At 46.6% G+C, this 22,525-nt stretch overlaps 2 protein-coding genes across 2 annotated transcripts in view; both read right to left on the reverse strand.

Moving 5' to 3' along the window:
- Nucleotides 1–351: 351 nt before the first annotated feature.
- DELE1 (DAP3 binding cell death enhancer 1) lies at nucleotides 352–12,352 on the reverse strand. The gene is made up of 13 exons (XM_078863270.1): nucleotides 12,008–12,352; nucleotides 9,309–9,411; nucleotides 8,376–8,517; nucleotides 6,820–6,973; nucleotides 6,127–6,252; nucleotides 5,899–5,963; nucleotides 5,698–5,794; nucleotides 5,154–5,296; nucleotides 3,585–3,731; nucleotides 3,341–3,433; nucleotides 2,336–2,495; nucleotides 2,077–2,193; nucleotides 352–1,640 (listed from the first exon to the last, which is right to left on the reverse strand). Exons 1-13 carry the CDS (start codon nucleotides 12,033–12,035, stop codon nucleotides 1,351–1,353), a joined length of 1,665 nt encoding a protein of 554 aa, XP_078719396.1. The 5' UTR covers nucleotides 12,036–12,352; the 3' UTR covers nucleotides 352–1,350.
- A 2,949-nt stretch (nucleotides 12,353–15,301) lies between these two features.
- LOC144936242 (uncharacterized) overlaps nucleotides 15,302–22,525 on the reverse strand; it is a 30,370-nt gene continuing 23,146 nt past the window's right edge. Inside the window, exons 5-8 of the mRNA XM_078863271.1 lie at nucleotides 22,271–22,396; nucleotides 19,795–19,851; nucleotides 17,087–17,134; nucleotides 15,302–16,439 (exon numbers count right to left, since the gene is read on the reverse strand). Coding sequence (XP_078719397.1) covers nucleotides 17,091–17,134; nucleotides 19,795–19,851; nucleotides 22,271–22,396 — 227 coding nt within the window. The 3' untranslated portion in view covers nucleotides 15,302–16,439; nucleotides 17,087–17,090. The remainder of the gene's footprint in view (nucleotides 16,440–17,086; nucleotides 17,135–19,794; nucleotides 19,852–22,270; nucleotides 22,397–22,525) is intronic.

Below are 22,525 nucleotides of genomic sequence, written 5' to 3' on the forward strand. Positions count from 1 at the left end.
TGCACTCAGTGTTTCCTTCAAGCATATTGTATGCAAGTGGGGAAAATGGCGACCACCAACACAACACCCTGTGTTTGTTTTTAACGGGTTTGAATTGCCAGCGATGTTGTGATTCAAGGCTGCAAGCATTCGAAGCTTGCGACTCGTGACTTGCGGCTGGCTGTAAAAACTGCATTATCTCGTGTGACAACAGGTAATGCGGCATTCTTCTACCAATTTATAACATTGTGAAGGTGTCCGCACTACACCTGCTGGGAAGTCGAGAGCTGCGCCCTTACAATCATGAGTGGTACACGTTCTGCAACTGTTCGCAAATATACGGTATTCCTCCAGAAAGTAAACGGAAGCAAATTGCAAACGCAGTTTTTTAATAACTAAAAATACAAGCACATACTAAGCACTGTCCCGTTAAGGTTTTGCATCAATCCATTTTTATACAATTTACAAGTAAAAAAAAAACCATTCATAATTTGTGCGTACTCAATCCAGTTTTGGCAATGGCAGTCATTCCCCACTAACACCAAATGAGTCCAAGACAGCTGTTCAACGCTGCACCCTTTATCCAGTGTAGTATACAATCTGTTTGACACATTACAGCTATTGGAGAGACACCATTTTAATACATTAACCAGAAAAAAAACCACGTAAAATGGGTTTCAGGTTCGTGTTTACATTTCAGCTACTTATAATATTTTGGCTAAAAGCAGTGAATTTAAATACTTTAAGCATTTAGAATGTGTGCGTACTCGATGTATTTCAGGTAATGGCACAGCAATAAAAGTAAAATTTCACCAGAGCACCACACGATTCCTTGCGTTCTGGACAGCTGTTGACTGCTGAAATTGTCTTGTATACAATTGCACAGCTTTTGACATTCCAGGTATTGGAGACCATATTTTAATAGTTAACCAAATAAAAATGTTTTAAGTGCGTGGATCAAATTCAGTTAACTTGTAAAATCATCACCAACAGCGGCTCATGTTGATATTTTTTTAGATCCCCTAAAAGAACATGCTACAATCTGAACACACGCGGCAGTGGTGTTTTGGTAAATGAATTTCAAACTGGTGGCTACAAATGTTACATCCTAAACCTCTTTTCCACGGTAAAACAAGTGAACCGCACCTGGGCTGTACCGAAGCAGACCGCAGTGCCGGGTTGTTACGACGTCATAGCTAAGCCGTGGGCGATGATGACGTCACGTGTAGATGAGCTGACGCGGTTGTCCTCTGTACTGCGGTGGCGTGAAGAACTCATCATTAGGCCCCTTGCTGGCCCTATTGGGCTACCCAAGCCATCCGTGCGTAGCGCTGGCTCTGCTCGAATGCTCCAGTGGACAAGGGATTATTTCTAGACTCCACCCCCCACGGCCCACGGGACTTGCCGTAGGCCCCCGAGCGCGAGGTGGTGCGAGGCAGCGCCGACGTTCGGGTCTTCTCCGTCAAGCAGCAGCAGGCTGTCGAGCCTGCCGCTGCTCAGAGACACGGGCAAGCGCGCGCCGTCCACCCACACGGGCAGTGCGGAGAACCCACCACGGCCACCGCCAAGGTGGCGCGGAGGGAAGAGAGCCGGAGACGATGCAACACTTCGCAACCGCGCAGCAACCTCGTTGCCACGAGCGACGGGCAGGGCGCCCCGACCTGCACAACGAGGGGACCACAAGTCGTGCGAAGGTACAACAGGGCGAGTTGGGTCACATATACAGAAAGTGTTTAAATTGGTTTCATCGTCACCCTTAGCAGTGCCAAACTGTCGCCAGCAGGGTGATGAGGGAGGCCTTGCCCACAAAAAGCCCTTCGGACACAAGGCAATGATAGTCCTACTGCATTGGGGATTCGTAACCACAAAGAACTGGTGTGCAGCTGTCATTGTCCTGCTGCTGCTGTATGAAAGAATATGGCACCACTTGTACTCTTTTAAGTTTGTGGTCTGAAAGAAAGTTGTGTGCGTTACACACTCAGTATGGTGATGTCACGTGATGTGCTTGTTGGGAGGACCGATTCAAAGGTCTCAATCACACCTTTTTCTGTCTGTAAATCACCGATTGCGTACAGCCGTTTACTCTTACACTCATACCTGTTCCATGGTTTGCAGTATGCCCGGCCCCAAGCAATGCCTCTGGGTTTCTGGCAGCTGCTGACAATGATTCATGAGCATCTGCTCCTCTCTCATCAGGCAAGGCTGGGTTGGTTCCTTCAAACACAAACACGTACACAGCCAGAGGACAAGAATACAACTGATATGTGGCGGCATCAGTACAATCCCACGCTTATGGCAGATGCATATTAAAACTGGAAACGAGTAGCTGCAGGCCGCGTGTGGGTCAGGCATGCACCTCCGATGTCCAGCAGCTGGAAGACGATGAGGTTGTGCTGTGCATCGGGCTGTCCTCTCTCGGCCGCCCGCTCGTACCAGCTCCTGGCGGCCACTAAATCCACCTCCACGCCCCACCCATGCTGAAGGCAAATGCCCAGGTGGTGCATGCTGTCCACGTCCTGAGGCACAAAGTAGTAGTCCATTGTTATTGTTTCTAAAAACAAGTTCACATTGAATAAAAAAAAATCACATTCATCCCCATGCATTTTCGGCGAAGGTCCATTGCACCAAACATGTGACCTCTTGCGACAGCATTCGCATCAACTGCTCCTGCTGCTGTACCGGCGTCTCCATTGATTTGATTGATCCACGTATCATGGGGGAGGGGGCCATTCCTTGGAGGGTCGCAGTCCACCTTCGAACATCGACCGCCATTTGAAGTGCACAATTAGTTGCTGGAGTTCGCGCATCGAGACGGGGCGACGGGTCCAGTAAGTGAGAGCGGTCTCCCTCCAACTAAGCTCTCGATCACTCGGAGACCCCGTCATGGATGTCACTTTGCCCCGGTTTTGTCCCGACTGAGCTATTCCACTACATGAAGTATCAACTCAGATCTCTCTCGCAGCAATGCAATTCTACATGTCAAAAAATAATGATAAAACACAGCCCATGGAAGCAGATGTAACAGAGCTACCTCTGAGAGCCAATCAAATGAGCAGCCCGTCAATCTTGCGCAATGCTGAAAGACCAAAATAAAATGGACCTAAGATAGCCCATCTAGCCATGCAGTCTTATCACTGCACTTGGCTGTCTACCAGTCACAGGCAGTGTTTTTTGTTTTCTAAGGTAAGTTTATTGCCACGTAATGGTGACAACGTTCAGGGATTACTTGACTACAGGGGCACTACGATTGTTGCCTAACGGAGGATGTGCATTGTCAAGCAGGGGGGAAAATTAGTGCATATATATCTAAATGACCACAATGAACTTTGGCCCTATAAATAAATGTTGTTATAGCGCTTACCTCCTGTTCTGCTGCCATTTTCAAGAACTTGACTGCTTTCTTGTAATCCTTGTGCGGCAACTTTGTGTAATAAACACCAAGATACGACTGGGCCTAGTGGCGACACATAACAAAGAACAATTTTAAACGTATTTACACACGATACATTAAGCGTCAACACTGGAAGCAACAATGCACAAAGGGGGTGGGGGGGGTTCCCGTTCACCGCGCGGAAAGAGGGCGGCTATGCGAAGCGAGCGGCCACCTCTCTGAGTCCACCGTGAGCAGCTTGCACGAGCAGCTGTTCGACGGCGCCGGCGTTCTCTCCGCTGTTCTTCTTCAAGAACATCGCGAGGTTGTACTGCGCCATCGCGTGGCCCTGCGCCGCTGCGTGGGCGAAGTACATCGCAGCCTGGTGCACACGAACACAGCCGACATGCGGTGCGAAAGAAGGTCAACATACATGTAAATGCATCGCTAAACATGACGTTTTTCTACCCAAGGTGGTACCAATTTCTACTCTGGCCCATGGACTCTTGCGAAGGTGCACATTGTATGCACGTATTCTGAACTTATTTTGCACCGTACGTAGCCAACTGTGCTCATCGGAGGCGCGGGGAAGGACAATAAACTGAACACAAAATGCCGTTTGAAAGAAGTGAGTTTTCAATCTCAATTTAAAAGTGAGTAGCTCAAGTGGCTTGGCATTCCAGATGGCCGCAGAAGCACATCTGACAGTATTTGTTCGATGGCTAGCCAAAATCCACTGCGAGGATGAGCAGAGTTCACGTGATGGTTTATGCTCCTTGACGACATCAGCAAGGTGTTGTGGTTCCTTTGTGGCAAGCACTTTGAGTGTAGTGAGTGCGAGCTTACAATAATATTACACATAAACTTGCACCACAGCCGGACTGGAGGATATGGCAGTTGGTTAGTGGCCCGACGTTGACAATCGCATTATATTAGTCACACTGTGATTGCGATTCATTACGTATCACACAGTTACAATTGTAATTGACCGTAGTTCCTTTTATGGCTTCTCAGTTTATAATTTAGAACAAGGGTGAGGGGGGAGGGAACCTTTCCCTTTGGCCCGAATAGGAATTCAAAATATGTTTAACAGGCAACATTCTCGATATATTTCTGTCCACTGCAAAAGACCTTTGCAGGGAGAAGTGACCGAGCGTACTGGAATTAGAAACACAGTGTTGCCAGTTTTATAAAAATCCCCTCTTGCACCGTATTGTCGCTGCAGGCATCTCAGCTGTACTACACAGATATCAGTGCAGGCTGTTTAAACTATAAACACAGATACCAGTGCAGGCTGTTTAACCGATAAAAAGTTATTTAACCAGGTAAGGCCCACTGAGCTAGAAACTCGCACACGCGATAACCACCATTCGCCCCTCCGACCAGTATGGTTGGCTACGTATGGTGCGAAAGAAGTTCAACCACATGACTCTCCCGTCGAGTATTATACAATGGAGGGTAGAGTGGTGGTGCATTCGTTAGCATACTGTGCTATGAACCTGTGACCAAAGCACAATCCTATATGGCTAACACTAGCGGCAAGTGATATTTGAACCAGTCCTGGACTCCACCTTTCACCAACCCGTGCTAATTAGCGTGGCGAAGTATGGTAAAGATATCCATGAGCAACAGTGTGGAGAGGAATTCAGCGAGCATGACTGAGGGCCGTATTTGTACACACAAACTGCATTCGTATTGTTTAGCAGAATTAATATGAATACAGTGGCATTGTGGGTTACGAGCTGCCAACAATTACCACTGACATCTGTGCAAAGTCAAGCTCGCAGAGGGGAGGAATACTCACTTTGTTAATGTCCTTGGGAACTCCTCTTCCAGTGTTGTAGCAAAGGCCAAGATTGTACTGCGCCTTGGCATAGCCCTTCTCAGCTGCCATCGTGAACCAGCGAGCAGCACCTTGGACATCTCCGCCCTTGGCTCGCTCCAAGCCTGTACAAATACACCAGGAAAAATCCAGATACGTGATGTGGTTACCGCGACATAACATCACCATTCCTTGCGGTGACTTTGTTTTTACAACATCGTGCGGTGCATATGATGATGGCTATTACACTTGCTTATCCAGGAAAGCTTCTAAACTTTTCCAATAGGGTCCTGCCATATTCTTGCAATGGTTGGCAATTTTTGCCATGTGCAAACTCAAATGAGTAATTTGTGGGTAATGTTTCAGCATTGAGATGTTTGGCCAATATCAGTAACATTGTATGTTTTTTTTTTCTATGAAAGAAAAACCAAACCCATGCAGGCCAGGGAGAGAAGATACAAGTAACCTCCACAATGAAGACTGGTGAAAAATGCAACTATTGGCAAAATGAAAGTCACTTCCTTACCCATGATGTGTAAAACAACACTGACAGAGTTGTCCGAAACGGATTGCAGTTTCTCAGCAGCCCTCGTTAAGCACTCTTGGGTTTCGACGATAGAGTCCTGTCAGACGCACGCACACACATACATTCACATCTTTTAGATGGTCCGAATGGAAAAATGTACAACTTTAAGATCAAGGTATGAAACTGTATTGCAGCAGTGACCTTTTCAGAAGCACCTCCACTCCAGGATAGTTCACCGAAAGATCTGGAAGCTGACACTTCACTTTCTGTAAACAAAGAAAAGCATCATTACATCCATGGGTATTCACTACTCGGCAAGCGTACTGTGGTTTCTGAGGAGTAAAGCTTATCACGTGAAATGACACTCAAACTTTAGTGTGACGTTTCTATTTAAAGGTACAACTACACGACAGGACAGCTGGCACTGACCACTCTGATAGGGCGAGTGCGATGCGGTGGCAGCCGTGGTTTGGTCAGCTGGTCCTTGTGCAGCCAATCCCTCGGACTCGAAGGCAGAAGTTGATGATGACTTTGGCAGGATGCTGAGCTGCAGGCCTGAACGTCACGACCATGACAGAGACACCACACAGGCCGCTGTTAGAACTTAAGAAACACCTGAAAGCGATACATGCAATAAGAAGTGATAATGCCATAAGCTACCATCTCAGTTTGTTTAAAAACCCAAAATACTTATGAGCCGTCTGAAAATGTGAAATTGCCATATTGTCATCTTAAAACACTGCCATTGCTATGGTTTTCCAAACAAGCACTGGCAAATCCACAACAAACACGAAATGGAACATGCGCACTGTGTTTAATATATCAGAGGAATGCAGCAAGGTGAGTGTCTGGGTTTCAAATGTGACACGTCCTGGTAACGTCTGCAAATCACCACCGCGCTGTGCGACCGCCCTTCAAAGTTCACGTTTCAAGCTTATAGTTTTAACCGGTGGACGAAAACTCACACAAGACCACGGGCAGTCTCTTGTTTTGCAAGAATCGACGTGGGGCGTTTGCGTTCCAGTCGTGGGGGTCGACGATCGTTACGCATCATCCCAAACGAGCATTTGCAGCGGTAGTGATTTTTTTGTCTTTACGAATTTGACCAAACGTCGCCCTTACCCAGGGAGGATGGCTGCAGAGCGGTGCCGACCAGCTTGAACAGGCAGCGGCTGACCCTCGAGCCGGAGGCATTGCGCCGGTCGTCTCGGCATACTCGCGGAAGAGACTCATGAAGACGCTTGACCAGCTGCAGTCCCAGAGTCACAAAGGCTCCCTGCGCACACACGCACACGGTCGCCCGCAACAGGTCAGCGCGTCCGTGGCCCAAGCTCACGTCGTGCAATGCTTGTAAAGAGGTAGGGTTCCTTGCGCCTAATGTTTGACCTCGGAATTTGAAGGATTAAAGGGCAAACCAACCTCACCTACAGTAAAACCTCGTTATTTAGGTATTTAATAATTCGTAATTGGGGATAATTTGGCAGGGCTGCACTTTCGCTATATCTACAGTATTAATTCTCTACGAGCCGAATTTCCATACCGAAAGGTCCAATTTCGGAATTCACGCGGCGCGACGCTACACGCCACGACGCCACGCGCCACGACCAAAACAACGACTCAGTCTAGTGGCAGAGCGCGTGGCGAGCGTCAGTGCAGACCTATTGCTTTGGACTTTACCTTGTTTGTGCACTCGTTGCAAGCCAACCCTCACCGAAATGTCGTCTACACCTCCATCAAGAAGTTATACAAAGGGACTGAAGTATAAATCCCTTAGTCTGCGAGACAAATCCAAAGTTTCCAATATAATTGATGCAGGGTGTGTGTCAATGCGTATGCTCTGTAAAGAGTTTGGGGAAAACAAATTTGGGGAAAAAAATTTATAGGGGCAGGAGGCACTGGAGAGTTCCATTGTACATAATTCGGAATATCGGATAATTCGGCAAGGCCAGAGCCCCATGTGTCGAATTAACAAAGGTTTACTGTATAAGAATAGGTTTGGCTCTTTCTGCCAATAAAGCAGGTGTAAAGATGTTCAAACATCAAACAGAAACCTTTTGCAAGGATCATGCCTGCATTAATCACACATACTTGTGGTGAACATGCAAACAAAAACATGCTCTGGTAATATATGATGCATTGTCTTTGAAACTCATTGGTCTACACCAGAGACAGCCTTCTTTAGGGCCTAGTCTCAACCAGTGTTGGACCAGAGAACGCCAAAAGGTGAACATGTATAAAGGTTTACTGTATATGCAGTGAACATCAACTGTTAATACATACATTTTCCATGTTGTATTGAAACAGTCTAGTCAAGGATGTACATGTGTAGAAGCACTGTATTAAAAATATATCTATTCAGTACGCTGAGTGTCCCATCATATGTATTAAAGTCAAATGTTACTTTTCTGTAAAGATAGAAAACTCAAAACTGTGTCAACATCGTGTTGAGCCCTGGATGAGTCAGTATGGCTCTGTGTAAGCAATTGGATTTTACAGCACGCAATATACCTTCAATCATTTGCCAAAACGGGACAAGTCCCTACCAATTGCCAAGGCACCCTTTGGTTTTAAAACAAACATGAGTTTTGCCTACAATGAAAAAGCTAGAGTCCATAGATATTAATATCAAGAATAAATGCCATGTTTAAAAACATGGACAAGGGGAGAAGAAGCCTCACCCAAAAGAAAGCGTCGATGATTGGTGGCGAGTGCATGAACTCGCAACGGGAACTACGCCGGTCCTGTTTCGTCCTCCTGCCCTCTGCCCGGCCTGCGTCTTGCTGGCGAGAGCTTCCTTCGCTTGACCCCCATGTCTGCGAGCTGTCAAACAAAACGGTGAACAGCGATTTAATTATGAAAATATAGAAATAGGCTTTACCTTTTATGGCAATAAAACAGGTGTTTCGATAGTCAACACCAAATATAAACCTATTTCAAGGCACCAGGTCTGCATTAACCACACATACTTTTGACAAAACAAGCAAACAAACATGCTCTCACAATATATGCATTGTCTTTGAAACTGATTTGACCTACACAAGAGGCAGCCTTCTTTATGGCCTTGTATCACCACTCTTGGACCCAGAGAATGGCAAAAGGCGACCAGAGAACGTGTCGGCAAAAGTCCCATCAACAACCGAGCATAAATCCCCATTCATGCCCAAGTGCATATTAGCCACTTAACTTAAAACAACATGACACCACCCTATGAAATCATCACCCCATCATTATGAGGAACAGCCATGATCACTGCGGGAATGAGGCCTCCCCAAGCACATGTGCTGATTTCAATGCCATCAAATACTTTCAAGGAATTCCGAAAGTAGTCCTTACACAGGTGGGAACAACAGTTCCACACTGCCCACCAGGGATTATTTGTCTGTCGTGCATAGCCCCTCCCAAACATGTACGCTCCCGGATTGGTTGAAGTGCGTCACGTGACCGCTAGCTTTTTGCCGTGCACGAATGCGCTGTCCAACCAAGTTCCTACCTGCCCACTCCGAAAGAACGTGTTGTTTTTTCACACATATGCATGTTATTGCGCAACCATTGTGTAGTCAATGCAATTGACAGCGAGGTGTGCGAGAGGGTGGTGGATCGTGCTGTCTCACCTGGAGCGAGCGGGACCGAGCGAGGTCCCCAGCTCATCTTCACCGTGCTGGGGGAGCTGAGGGGTGACCCGGCACTGGGGATTGCAGTGACTACGCCCAAAGGCTGAGGACGAAGAGAAAGAGAGGTTAGGCGGGGGGTGATCTCAGCAGGACAAGGATCCCTATGAGACATCTCCTTTACCAGTGGCAAAATATAGTGATAGGTTTTTACCCTTTCAACTGGTACAAAAACTGACACCTTTATACAAGGCATCATGTTTGCAATAACCACAACACAAGCAGTCAAAATGCAAACAAAAAGAAACAACTCTGATAATGATATGGCACTGTCCTTGAAGTTGATTGGTCCACACCTAGGCTCTAAGAAAAGCTGTCTCGGGTGTGGACCAATCAACTTCAAGGACAGTGCCATATCATTATCAGAGTTGTTTCTTTTGTTTGCATTTTGACTGCTTGTGTTGTGGTTATTGCAAACATGATGCCTTGTATAAAGGTGTCAGTTTTTGTACCAGTTGAAAGGGTAAAAACCTATCACTAGGACAAGGATCATCAGCAACGTCTCCAACGAGGTTAAATACAATAAGCCTGGAACAACTTCATGGTGTAGCAACTTTATTCTCGATGGGGATTCCCCTACACCTGTTTGGGTTGGAGGGATTATTTGATCATATCTCACCACGCTGGTCACTGTGGGTTGGTGACAAGGAGCATAGATGTGGAAGCATAGCAGTGCAGTACAACAATGGATTTTGTTTCACTGCCCTCTAAATGTCCAGCACTGAGCCTTACAGTCACCTCTGACGACTTGCTTGTGCATGGTGGTCACCCATCCAACCACTATCCAGGCTCAACCCTGCTTAGCTTCTGAGATCCATCACATTGCGGGCGATTTAGTCAAAGGTCGTTGCAACACAAACAAACAGCGACGCATTCAACTGCTCAGACTCACGACCGGCTGCTATTTCCAAGGAAACCCTTGAATGAGTGTACGTGTCGTTGTGAATGTTGCACTGAATAAGGGTCATAGCCCGAAACGTCGCATATTATATACTTTTCCTCTTGACGAATGCCTTAAAAAATTTTTATTAATGTCATTTACCATACACGTATCTCGCATTATAAACGTAAAGAAACGTGCACATCACTTTCACCGGCAGAATTATTGTACGCACAAATCAGTGTGTTGCACACACGATGCATTTTTTAATGACATTTCACGGCTAAATCTGGGCTAACCTTGTCAATACGCAGATTCCGTGCAGGCTGGCTTAATGTGCCATTCAAGTAAATTGCAAATAGTTTCCAAACAACGCGTTATCATCGCGAGGCCTGGCATAACGTGCAGTTGGATTTCAAGGGTCCAAAGCCAAAACCGTAAATCCTGACTGCATCAGCCGTAATGATCTGTGGGATTCCACTGGAGCCACGATGGAGAGACTTAACATGCAATCGGATCAATGTAATCTCGTCGAATATGTTGAACGTCGGTTATATCGGGACAGTAGGGTTATGTTAAACACGCAATTCGATTCCGTGGGTCAAGTTTAGCATGAACGCAAAACCTTACAATGCAGCCAGATTAAACGGGCATCTGGGTAAAGATACATTCACAATTCCATGTGGCCATGTTAAATATAAATCTCAAAATCAGTCGGGTTATACAGTATTTGAAAACGGTATGGTTTTTTTAAACACAAATCATAAACATGGGACCTTTAAGACAAGATAGATGTTGGTGCATGTTCAGATGCACCTTAACACCTATTTTAATTCAAATAAGAACAGGTTTTACCCTGTTCACCGGGGCATAGATGTACCATGCAGATCACATCAAACAGGGGGTCAAGGGTTAGCTTACGCAAACAACAATGCCATCAGACCGATTCACTATGCAGCACGATTTTTGTTCCTGGGTACTAAGTGTTATTTTCTAATTGTTAATCCTCAAAAGTATATAAAATGGCTAATATCATTCCCCACAAACTTTGCTTCTGTAACCAAGACCTTATGTGAAGGAATGACACAAAATCAAACCACGTTTTCTCATTGAAAATAGGTACATTTTAAAATATCACTGTCCTGTTCACAAAAGCAAAGTTTGTGGATAATAAATAGCCATGTTCTGTACTTTTGGGGCATAATCTATTAGGAAATAACACTTACTACCCAGGAACAAAAAATTTAAATTTGTTACCCAGTTATTTAGCTATTACTCGACTAAGGCCTTCCCCTACGTAGCGTCAGTCACGGCGTGGCGTGGGGGGGTGTGACCATACTTCACCACTACGGTCAGTGCCAATGGGGGGGGGGGGGTATGTTTGACCATACTTCACCACCCTGGTCAGTGCCAATGGAGTGGTGGTGGGGGGGGGTGTGAAACACTTGCACGTGTCCGCTGCCAACCTCGTGGGTCGCTCTCCTCTCGCCCTGCTGCTGCTGATGCTGTCACCTCACCCCACAGAATCTCGCCGCGTTTAATTTGGTTTCACTTCCCCCACTCGTACCTACATCGTACCTACACCACCACAAAGACAACGATAGCCCCCTTATAGCCCCAACAACAATACTGGGGCAAGTGCTGTTAGCAGCGAGCGGCACCTTCGAAGGCCACCGCAACCAGATAAGTCATTTGAGGCCGAGTCGACCTAGGGGAGGACACAGGTCAACATACCCTGATAAATAAACTGAACGTCACTCACCGCGCACCGCGCCGTAGATGCGCCACATCGCCCCTCTCGCTCAGGCTCCGGGCAGCAGCGGCAGCAGCAGCAGCATGGTCCGAGATGTTAGCGAGGAATGAGGAGGGAGAGAGAGAAGGAGGTGGTGGTGGTGGTGGTGGTTGTTGCTGTCGACTTGCAAGGCAGGCGACTTGATTAAAGTCGCCCGCGACGCGGACGCGAGCGAGCGAGCTCCGGCAACTCGTGACCGTCGGCAGAGGATTCCGGTAGAGGATTCCGGTAGACTAGAGGATTTTGGTAGAAGATACCGGAAGGTGGCAGCTGCTGCTGTTGAGAGGTGCGGCGCGTTTTCAAAGTGCACCCCAAAAGAAACGACGACACACGTGGTTGGGTTGGTGGGGGGTTGGGTTGTGATTGGTTGGTTGGCGGTGTGATGGTAGGGGGTTGGTGGTGGGGGGTTGGGTGGTGGTTGATTGGGTGGTGGTGGTGGGGGTGGTGGTTGATTGGGTGGTGGTGATTGGTTGGCAGTGTGATGGTGGAGGGTTGGTTGGGGGGGTGATTGATTGGATGGCTGGGGGTGTGGTGGCGGTGGTGGTGATTGGTTGGCGGTGTGATGGTGGGGAGTGGGTGGTTTGGGTGGTGGTTGATTGGGTGGTGGTGGTGGGGGTCGTGGGGTGATTGGTTGGCGGTGTGGGTGGCTGGGGGTGGTGGGGGGGGGTTGTGGCATCAGTTGGAAGGGAAAAACCCCGAAATACGAGGCAAGTATTACACCACCGAAATATAAATACTGTATAGCAGGACTGTACAGCGTGGTCTGTATGTCTTGTGACCCCATATGAATTGACCCATATATATATTTTTAAAATTATTCTTACTTTAAAAAATATATATTTTAAATAATTAAATGGGGGGGGGGGGGGGTGACACAAGATATATGGGCCACCTTGTAAGGTCAGCCCCACGGTGGCAACGCACTTGTGACAACTTTGTGTTCAAATCAAGATTGAACTTTGTGTGTGTGGGGCTCAGACAAATCAATACCGAGGTTCGACTCCCGACTCGGGCGACTTTCAAAGTTGTGTGTGTCTCCTGTTCTGCAGTGGGAGTGTGTGGAGTTCATATTCTTAGGTTTTTTCGGTAAAGTCACGTAGGTAAAAATTTTTAAATAAAAATAAATTAAAATCACGACGTTTCGGAGGCAACACAAGCTTCCGTCTTCAGGTGGAACAGTCACAGCTTCCACCTGAAGACGGAAGCTTGTGTTGCCTCCGAAACGTCGTGATTTAATTTTAATAGGAATTTCGCATATTTATGGAAAAGGCAGATATGGGATTATCCACTACTTGTGGAATGTGTAGGTGGTGGGGAGGTCTCAAAGTCATATTATGCCCGTGTATTATGGAGGATTCACTGCCTTGCTTTGGTCGCCACACAAACCCCCGGGTGTGTTTGGGGTGCAGTTTGTAAATGTTCCGCGTGGCCTTTAAATAGCCGGCTCAGGCAACCGACGCTCAAGGACAAAAGTTTGTGACACTCAAAGCGATCGTGTCCTGCCTACGGCCCCCGGAACGGCAAATCGTCTCCACCTAGCGGCCAAATTACGCGCACTGCGACTTCACGCACCACAAACAACTTCATTACGTAATGGTCCAGCTAGGCACCTGCGTACTAGCTGATGCCATTGCTACATCTCCCAAGTGTACAATGTACTCTCGGACACTGTCACCTATAGTCTTGGCCACCGCCTATCACTGCTGATAAGAACGTGTCCGTACAAAGTCGACTTTATCAGTTTCAATCGTGTCCTTAACCTATATGCACTAATCCCTCGTTAGCTGTAAAACAACTGTTTTTATGTTCACCACATTTCTGTGGTGAAATGTTTGTATTGAATCCACCATTAACAATATATTTGGATTATTTTCAAGGTCTGGCAGGAAATGCCATGATTGTCCAAAACAACTTCTGGGAAGTAATGACAGACATTGCCAAGACAACCAAATTTCGGAATAAAAAAAACGGTGGCTATGTGTCTAAAAGGTATTTTTGTGTGGCAGCATTGTACGTATTGCTATTGATTCAGCGTTTGCAAACCAATTTAAGTGGTCTGAGGTGCACAATTCTTGACTTCTCTCCATCTGTGGAACAATGTCAGTGGACCTGGCCCCTGCACAACGAAAGTGCCATATGAAAGCCTCCCCGTTCAGTCACTCTACAGTTTATGACCGTGGCCAGTGGAACACTTTCTCTTGATGGTTCAATCTAGACATGAGCTTGCCAGTGGAAGGGATTCCCTCTCTTCCTGTTCATGTCGGTGTTTTTTCTAGATGACTTTTGCTGTTTTTTCCTGGATTTTTCTGTTGCGTGTAGCCATTTGCTGCAACAAATTATAATCTCTGTTCAGACCATTTAATGTATTCTAATCTACATTGTTCCCTGGCTCACGATCCAGTTGCTCGGCAGATATGCTCAGAGCAATAACATTGAAGTGATAACAGGGGAGGAAGTGAATAATATTTATGGCTGTCTCATACACCTAGCAACAATGATGCAAAACACCACATTTCAAATCTATCGGGTTGTATCCTTGAAATAACATCGGAGGATAGACCGTGCCCCACGTACAATGGGAGGCTTTTTGGGAGCGAGGAGGGAGCCGTCAAATTTAACAATAATTTTAACCGCTATCCTAAAACTCAAATAAGTGAACAGCGTTGCTAAACAGCTTAGTTCTGTTTCGATTTAAAGCTTTTGTGACTGCAGGGATTCATCTTCTTGGTTCTTTCGGTAAAGTCACGTAGAAGGGAAATAATAAAATGACGCTGTCTTTCCGACAGACCTGTTCTTCACCTGAGGACAGCTGCTTTCGTTGTGGCCGAAACGTCATGAGAATTATTTCATTATGTTTTATTTTTATTAGCTTATTCTGCATTCTCGAGGCGTGTGACCGCTGTAACTTCTGTCCAGTACTGCTCCAACTACACGCAGAGATGGAGTTGAGTTCTCACAATTTATATATTTTAAAAGGTAAATTACACCTTGTTTATGCCTTCATATAATAGATGCTATTCATGTTTCGTGAATAAAAATACAAGCTTCCAATGGGCCAAACGTGGTCTTATTGGGAAACAACGCGGGTTTAAAAGAAAAAGAAAATTTGATGGAAATTGCAATTTCTGTTTTACATTTTTGTTAGTGAACTGTTTATGGTGTTGCACTCATACCTTGTGAGCCTCTAACGGCACAGGCCGAGGAAAGTTGACCAGTGTGACATTGTGTAAATGTGAACATTTTAAAATATACTGTAATTGACCATTTCCAGTGTTAGAACCACTTATTTTATTACCGCAAGCACTTACAGTGTGTTTACAAACCAAAAGAGAGCAGATGGAGAAGTAATTATTTTAAGTATGTGATTTTCACTTTCAGAGCCAAAACATCCGCATTTTGAGCCTTAAAAAAAGAACAACAAGGTTAAAGATTACAAAGTTGAAACAGCGCATCGCGATTACAGTGGTTAATGCGCCTCGATCGACACAAAACGCTTATCTCCGCATAAACGACCGTTGGTTGCGTATGATGCGAAAGAAATTCAACATACATACGAATGTCTCTGCTTCAGGAAACGATTATTCGCAAAAAAAAAGTTCGGAGCCATCACTGGGACAGTCACTTTTTCTTTTCGTGAAAATATCAAAAAGAATGCACACGCAGCACACATTTTTATCCAAAACACAATTTTTTGTAGTCTTTGCAGTATTTATAAAACGGCAAAAAAATAAGTTCACGCGTAAATAACAACCATTCGCTACGCCCAGTGTGAAAATCTAAGAACGCCGTGGAAGTTTTCCATCGCTCTCATCCCCTAAATTAGGAAACCCAATGATGCCACGGAATGTAGTGAACAAAGCTACGATTTGATGCACGTTAAAAATCCGCTCTTCAGCGTCAGATATTTGAACGCCGTTGGAAATGCTTACAGTGACTATAACCGAACTGCATCATCGCATATTTAGGAATATGCACAAATAAGCCTTGACATTTCCTAATTTTTATTGAAGCTTGTAGTGAGCGCCACAGGCGTAGCATTCAGTCCACGTGATCATAATATTGTCGGTTGAGCAGGGACCCGTTTATACGAAAGACACACCACGTTGACATGCAATCAATCACTCTGTGGACCTCCAACTCCGTAAATGTATCCCATTATTCCCACAAAAAGACATTACCCAGACAGGCAAAGCGACGGCGATTTTTGCACGAGAGTATCTGCGAGCACTTGTTCCGCGTGTTTGTGTTGTGTCTACATTTCGTCGTGACGTGCGTTGTTTTTTTTGCGCCGCGCATCCGGCTTCCAAGGTTATACTTGCAGGATCCCTCCGCTCAAGGACTCGCGTATCGAGGGGGGAAAAAGTGGCAGGGGTGGTATGTGTTGATGGGCAGCAGCAGACGGCTGGGGAGAAACGGTGGAAGTGGCAGACGGGACGGGAAGGTAACATTTTATTTATGAAAGCTATGTGATAAATATACTGCCGAGGAAACAAACAGTGCAGTATGTGGGTCTTTGTATCATAGTTGATGAAAATTATCCACTGTGCCCCCAGCCATCTAACCACTCCGTGTCCGCCCGTGCTCCCCTCTGCAAGGGCCCAGCCGCACTTTGAAGTTTGGAATGTCCTATTCGCGCATGGTTATTGGTCAGTTTACAGATAAGGTTTCTGAAGTTTATCCCGCAACTTTGGCACGGACAAGGGGGAGTTTTGCTATACTCTAATGATGCAACTACTGTATTGGCTCATGATTCGGTCCTGAACTGCTGCATATCGGCATTAACCTTGTTGAAGGGAGAAATACGCAGACTCAAAATTAACCGTTATTTTGCGTCCAAAAATTTGTCGGTGTTTTAGCCAAATCTAAAAATATTGTGGATGTTTCTGAGCTAGGTATAAAAATGGTGGCTGTGTCCAGACAGCCACGATACCCACGGTGGCTGCCCTCCCACCACTCCCCCGGCCACGCTGTGACCCTGGCAGGATGTGTGGCGCTGCTGGTGCTGTGGTGCAGGACGTGGCGCTGTGGTGCAGGACGTGGTGCTGGTACCGGCTCACTGTCCCCCCTCCTTGGCCGTCTCCAGCAAGGCCGTGGCTCCTGCACGGGAACAAACAAAATATACGCGCGTGAAAAACCAATAACATTTTCGTTTTTTTTTAAAATCACTCGTTGCGTCAACTTAATACATGCTTGGAGCTGTTGATAAGACGTTGTTTTGCATTAATTTAAACGTCGGTGACGTGCGGCAAATCTACTTTGGATGTTCAGCAGGGGTTGTGACGATTAATCGATTCTTAGAATAATAATGATTCTTCATCTCACGATACACATGTATTGAATTGTGTGAGTAAGAATCGATACTTTTCGCTTCGAGGATTTTTTTCCTAGATAAACTGCAGGCACAGCGACAAAAAACAAAAAACCACACCGCCACTTTTTTCACGAAGGAACAAAAATGCCACGCTGTCCGTTCCGAGGAAAAGGCCATTGCTGAAAACGTCAGCCTACGTATCATTTTTTTACATTGAAAGGCAGTGTTCGTAACATACGTAATGAGCGTGCTGGTGTGGTGTTTGTTATTTTTATTTTCCCATACGGTCTCTCGAAAACATCAACCTCTCTGAGTTGACACCTGGGGGCTTGCAGTCATGAAGGAGAGAATCACAACAAGAAAAATCGCACCCAGCGCAACGGCTGTTTGAGGCACGGTCTTGTTTAGACCCAAACTGCAAAAACAAAGGTCCCCCGTGTAGCCATAGCAGACTGTCGGGGCAAGTGCTGTTAGTGAGCACCTATGAAGGCCGGCACGGCACACGAGGGTTGTGGGTGGCCAGCACCACGCCCGGCCGCCTCTGTCTCCCCCAGTGGCGATGTTTTACACACCGCACCGGGTACTCATTTGAGGCTGAGTCGACCTAGGGGAGTCATAGGACCGGTTCACATAATCGTCACTGGTGTTGGCCGTGAGCGTGAATCGAACTCAGGTCGCCAGGTCTTTGTGCAGCACGCTAACCGCGACATTATATGCCTGGACTCGGTACACACACACACACAGCTTTGGAAAAAATCACACCCATGGATGCATCGGCGCATATACCGCGCGCACCTTGATGCCAGCTCCTTCCCTCAAGGGCAAAAGGCGGCCTGGCTTTTAATCTTCAGCCAATCGACACATGCACTGTGTTTCATTTGCATACATATGAGACGGGCTGGTTGTTTTGAAGAGCTGGCGTTTGTAAAGCATTCATCGCCTGGAGTCAAGGGGATAAGCAACATCCTGGATGGTGGGAACAGATAGTCTGTGAGGTTTTCGGAATTCTCAGAGAGAGACCTTGCATGGAGGGGGGTGTTATGAATTTGCTTGGTAAGTTATAGCAACAGCTTTGGTGGGAAAGTCGTACAGCTGCCCATGGCAACGCAGAGTTCTATAGCGACCTACCGTTCTAATCTATGGCGCGCCGGTTGAGAATGTGCCAAACAACACCTTGATGCATGGGGAGGTATTGCAATTTCTATCATACGCACACATGATCAGGTGAACAAGTTCAGATGTACTGGGCTCAGGTGTACACGTTAAGCCCTTTGGTCAACCAACCCAATTACTGATTCTATGTCATTCCATCAATGGATGTATTATCACTTAATTGCATTACTCTTGTTTCCCAGGAAGGGCTCACTGAACCCCATGGCTCAGGAGGGGCCTGCCACATGTTGACAGCAGGGGGCGATGATTGCTATCTACAATCCCAATTGAAAACTTTGCACTTAGTATTTCACATTCGGCAAATTTGGAGCGTGACTGGCATGCAGCGTCTACTCTTGCGAACGGACGCCACGGGATCTTTCACGTCCACTGCTGTGAAACGGACGGCGTGTAGTATATTCTTTGGGTCTTTTGGTAAAGTCACGTAGATAGGTTCAAAGAAAATAACAAAATCACAAAAAACTACGACGTTTCTATCGCAACACGAGCGCTCGTGTTGCGATCGAAACGTCGTAGTTTTTTGTTCTTTTCTTTGAATCTATCTACGTGACTTTACCGAAAGACCCAAAGGATATGAATTACTGCAGTCACGGAAGCTTTAAGTCAAGGCGTGTAGTACGTTTTTACGGTTGATACACCCACAGTATTGACCAGGCCGGCAGCTGGTTTTTTTTAACTGTGAACCTCACCAACAAACGGCGAACGTGCCACTGCGAGGTGGTGCCACCCTGACGGTGATGAAAAAAAAGAGTTCATGAAAAAAATATTTGGTCTTCCCTTTACCACGACTCGCATTTGCAACGTGATATCAGAATGGGAATTAGCATATTTATACTGGAGGAATCCAATGAGCTATAAAGATATTTTTTAATACAGATGTCTAGTAGGGGAGGGTCAGAACGTTACAACAACAAACAATACAAACACACGATAGCAGTGCAAAGTATAAGAAAGGTCAACATATCACAAAAAAACTCAACTATTTCCATTTTACCAGGCAAAGTCAACTTAGCTATTAGCTTATTTTTCAGAAGCGACCTGGCCACAAATGACAGCTCAACGAAGTGGCTTATCACGTGGAAATATACATCAGCCAAATACTCTAAATAATCTAAACACGTTTCTAAATGGTTGCCTGTGCAACACTCCCCCCCCCGCTCCGTTCTTTCCTCCCCCCAGAGTAAACCCTCCACTCCACACTTCCCACTCCTTTCCTGCCTTGCTTTCCCCCGACCGTTGGAAATTCCAACCTCGGCAACAAAGAAGTTCAAACCTTGGTGGTCGTTTTGGGCTGCGCCCTTGGCCCCGTGAGACTGTCCAACCTCGCTGTCTGCAAGGGGTGTGTGGGTGGAGCCAGGGAAGAACGGGAGGTTAGAAACAGAATCCATAAACGTACACACTGTATCATTGTTTTTTTAGGTCAGCAGTGATGCATTGATTGCAACGGACGTTTTCATTGATAAACTGGCTGGGGGCGGAGCCAGGCCACGCTGGCAGTATAAGAGGGGCCCCGGGAGGGGAGCTCGGGGCTGTCGTGTGGAGTGGGGGGATCCGCGTCGTGCTGCTGCTGGAGTCTTCACCGCCGTCTCCGTCTTCGCCATCTCGGCGTCGCCAGTCAGGCAGTCTGCCAGCTGTCCTGACTGGGAGCCGTAGTTACCAAGTATGAACTGTTAAGGCCGTTTAATAAACAGAGTGCCTCCTACTCTTTTTGTCTCTGAGTCAGTCACTACACATATAATAACAATTTACAGTTCTCAAATGTATATTAGGCTCCATAATAGAGTTTTTTTGGGGTTAGATTGCGTAAATATATAAATGTGTCGTTAAACCCGCCACCACCCGACGCAGCCAACTAGTAAGGGTTGTCACGTAAACAGAATGTGGACAATTCGTCACTAGTACACCACTAACCAGTGTGTTGGAGAGCCAAGCCACAACATTTACCATCTGAGTACTCAGATTGTAAATGTGTCGGGTGGTGGCGGGTTTTAACGACACATATTTACGCGATCTAACCCAAAAAACTCTATTATGGTTGATATTGGTCGCGAAAGCCTCCTCCGTGTTAAACTGTATATTAGGCTTCGAAAAAAATACAAAAACTGACATACATGGGTCATCCAACGTTAACCTGCACATTTTTGTTCTGTATAATTGTAAAATAGCGACAGATCTTAACTTAAAGCTTTCGTGACTGCAGGAATTCATATTCTTTGGGTCTTTCGGTAAAGTCACCTAGATAGGTTCAAAGAAAATAACAAAATAACAAAAAACTACGACGTTTCTATCGCAACACAAGCAGTCATCATCACCCCTTTTCCTGATGACGTAGTTTCTGGTTATTTTGTTATTTTCTTTGAACCTATCTACGTGACTTTACCGAAAGACCCAAAGAATATAACGACAAATCGCCGCTGAAACTTTGTGCAGCGGTCCGTGGTTAACGCCCGGCAGTGGCTTCGCTGAGTGACATCACGGCCATGCAAAGCGGCCTGGGTGGTGGTGAGTGTCGTGTGCTGTGGGACATCAATGTGTGATCAAGTCACTGGTACAAAGGAAAATGTCAAACGAGCCTGCAATACATCCAGGAGGTTTGTAGCCGTACGGGCCAGTGGTGTACGTCTTCCCCACACTGACGTGGCTGAGTTGTGCAAAAGGTAAAACGGTGCACGCAAGTCGGCTATTCGCGATGAGGAAATGAGAGCGGGTGTCTGTCAAGTGACCGGCTACCATGTCCCGAACGAGTCTACGCTTCTGGCATTTAGGCGTTACAACAGCGATGGGACAGGGGTGTACGTGTGTCATGGGAAATGCCGTGAAAATAGCGTGAGATTCATTCGAATTGTTTTGCTTTTTCACAGGCTAACCTTGAAGGGACGTCCAATTTGAAATTCCAAAGCTGCAGGGCTATGAAGGTGGCCGAGGATCGGCAGTCGAGAAAAAAACGGGGTCTGACCTGTCGCTGTGTAGTTTGCAGTAATATCCTGCAACGTGTTTTTGTTTTCTTTGGGCCATTTCATTTTCCTCCCGAATGTCAAAAATATTCTCGTAAATTTTTTTTGCCAAAACAGCCTCAATTCAAGACCTTCCTGAGGACAACTCTGTAGACCAAATAAAGTTTTGTATTATAAACATGCACATGGAAAACCCTCTCTTCAGTCAACTGCTGGATAATGGCCTTCCCACACCGTTTGGGTCGCGGGGGGTTATTTGACCATACTACACCACACTGGTCCAATGCTTGTTGGCGAAGGTGGGAAGCGTAGAGACATGAGCGTGGTAGAATTCACTCGGAGACATGTCAGGTCTCGGAAGCCAAGCAGGTTTGAGCCTGGACAATGCTCGGATGGGTGACGCACGTACGTATGTATGTTGAACTTCTTTCGCACCGTACGTAAAAGTACATGAGCTCCATGTGCAAGACTAGACGTGCTTCGGCAATGCTAGTCTGTGCACCGTGTAAGAAACCACTCATAGTCTGGAGGAGGAATAGCAAAAGTACACCAACTCTCTCTCTCTCTCTGCTGAAGCCCTCTCATCGTGGCAAGCAGACCTCGACATTGGCCTCGAGCTCCTGAACATATAGTCCAGTATTGCCACATGTACGTACGTACGTTGAACTTCTTTCACACCGTACGTAGCCAACCAATAAGATGTTGCGGCAGGGGTGGAGCGGGGGGGGGGACAACAAACTAAACACAACAGAGACAGCAATAAGCGAGTTGTGCGCAACGATGGGAAGTCCTCACCGGACGGCTCGAAGCAGAACTTTTTCTTGTAGTAGGCGAAGTAGCCGGCAGCGGCGGCAACGACGGCCGCCATGACCCCCGCCACGATGCCGCCCACCTTGGAGGAGCTGCTCTCGCTCTCCATGGCTGTGGCCGTGGATGGGGTTGGGGGTTGGGGGGGGGGGCAGGGAAGAAGATTCGACGTCAGCAGAGGCGCACGTGGGCACCGATTTACACTCGGGAGTGCAGCCGCTTGTCATAACAAAGCCACGCTCG

The sequence above is a fragment of the Lampetra fluviatilis genome, chromosome 15 (assembly GCF_964198595.1).
Source record: "Lampetra fluviatilis chromosome 15, kcLamFluv1.1, whole genome shotgun sequence".
Lineage (NCBI taxonomy): Eukaryota > Metazoa > Chordata > Hyperoartia > Petromyzontiformes > Petromyzontidae > Lampetra > Lampetra fluviatilis.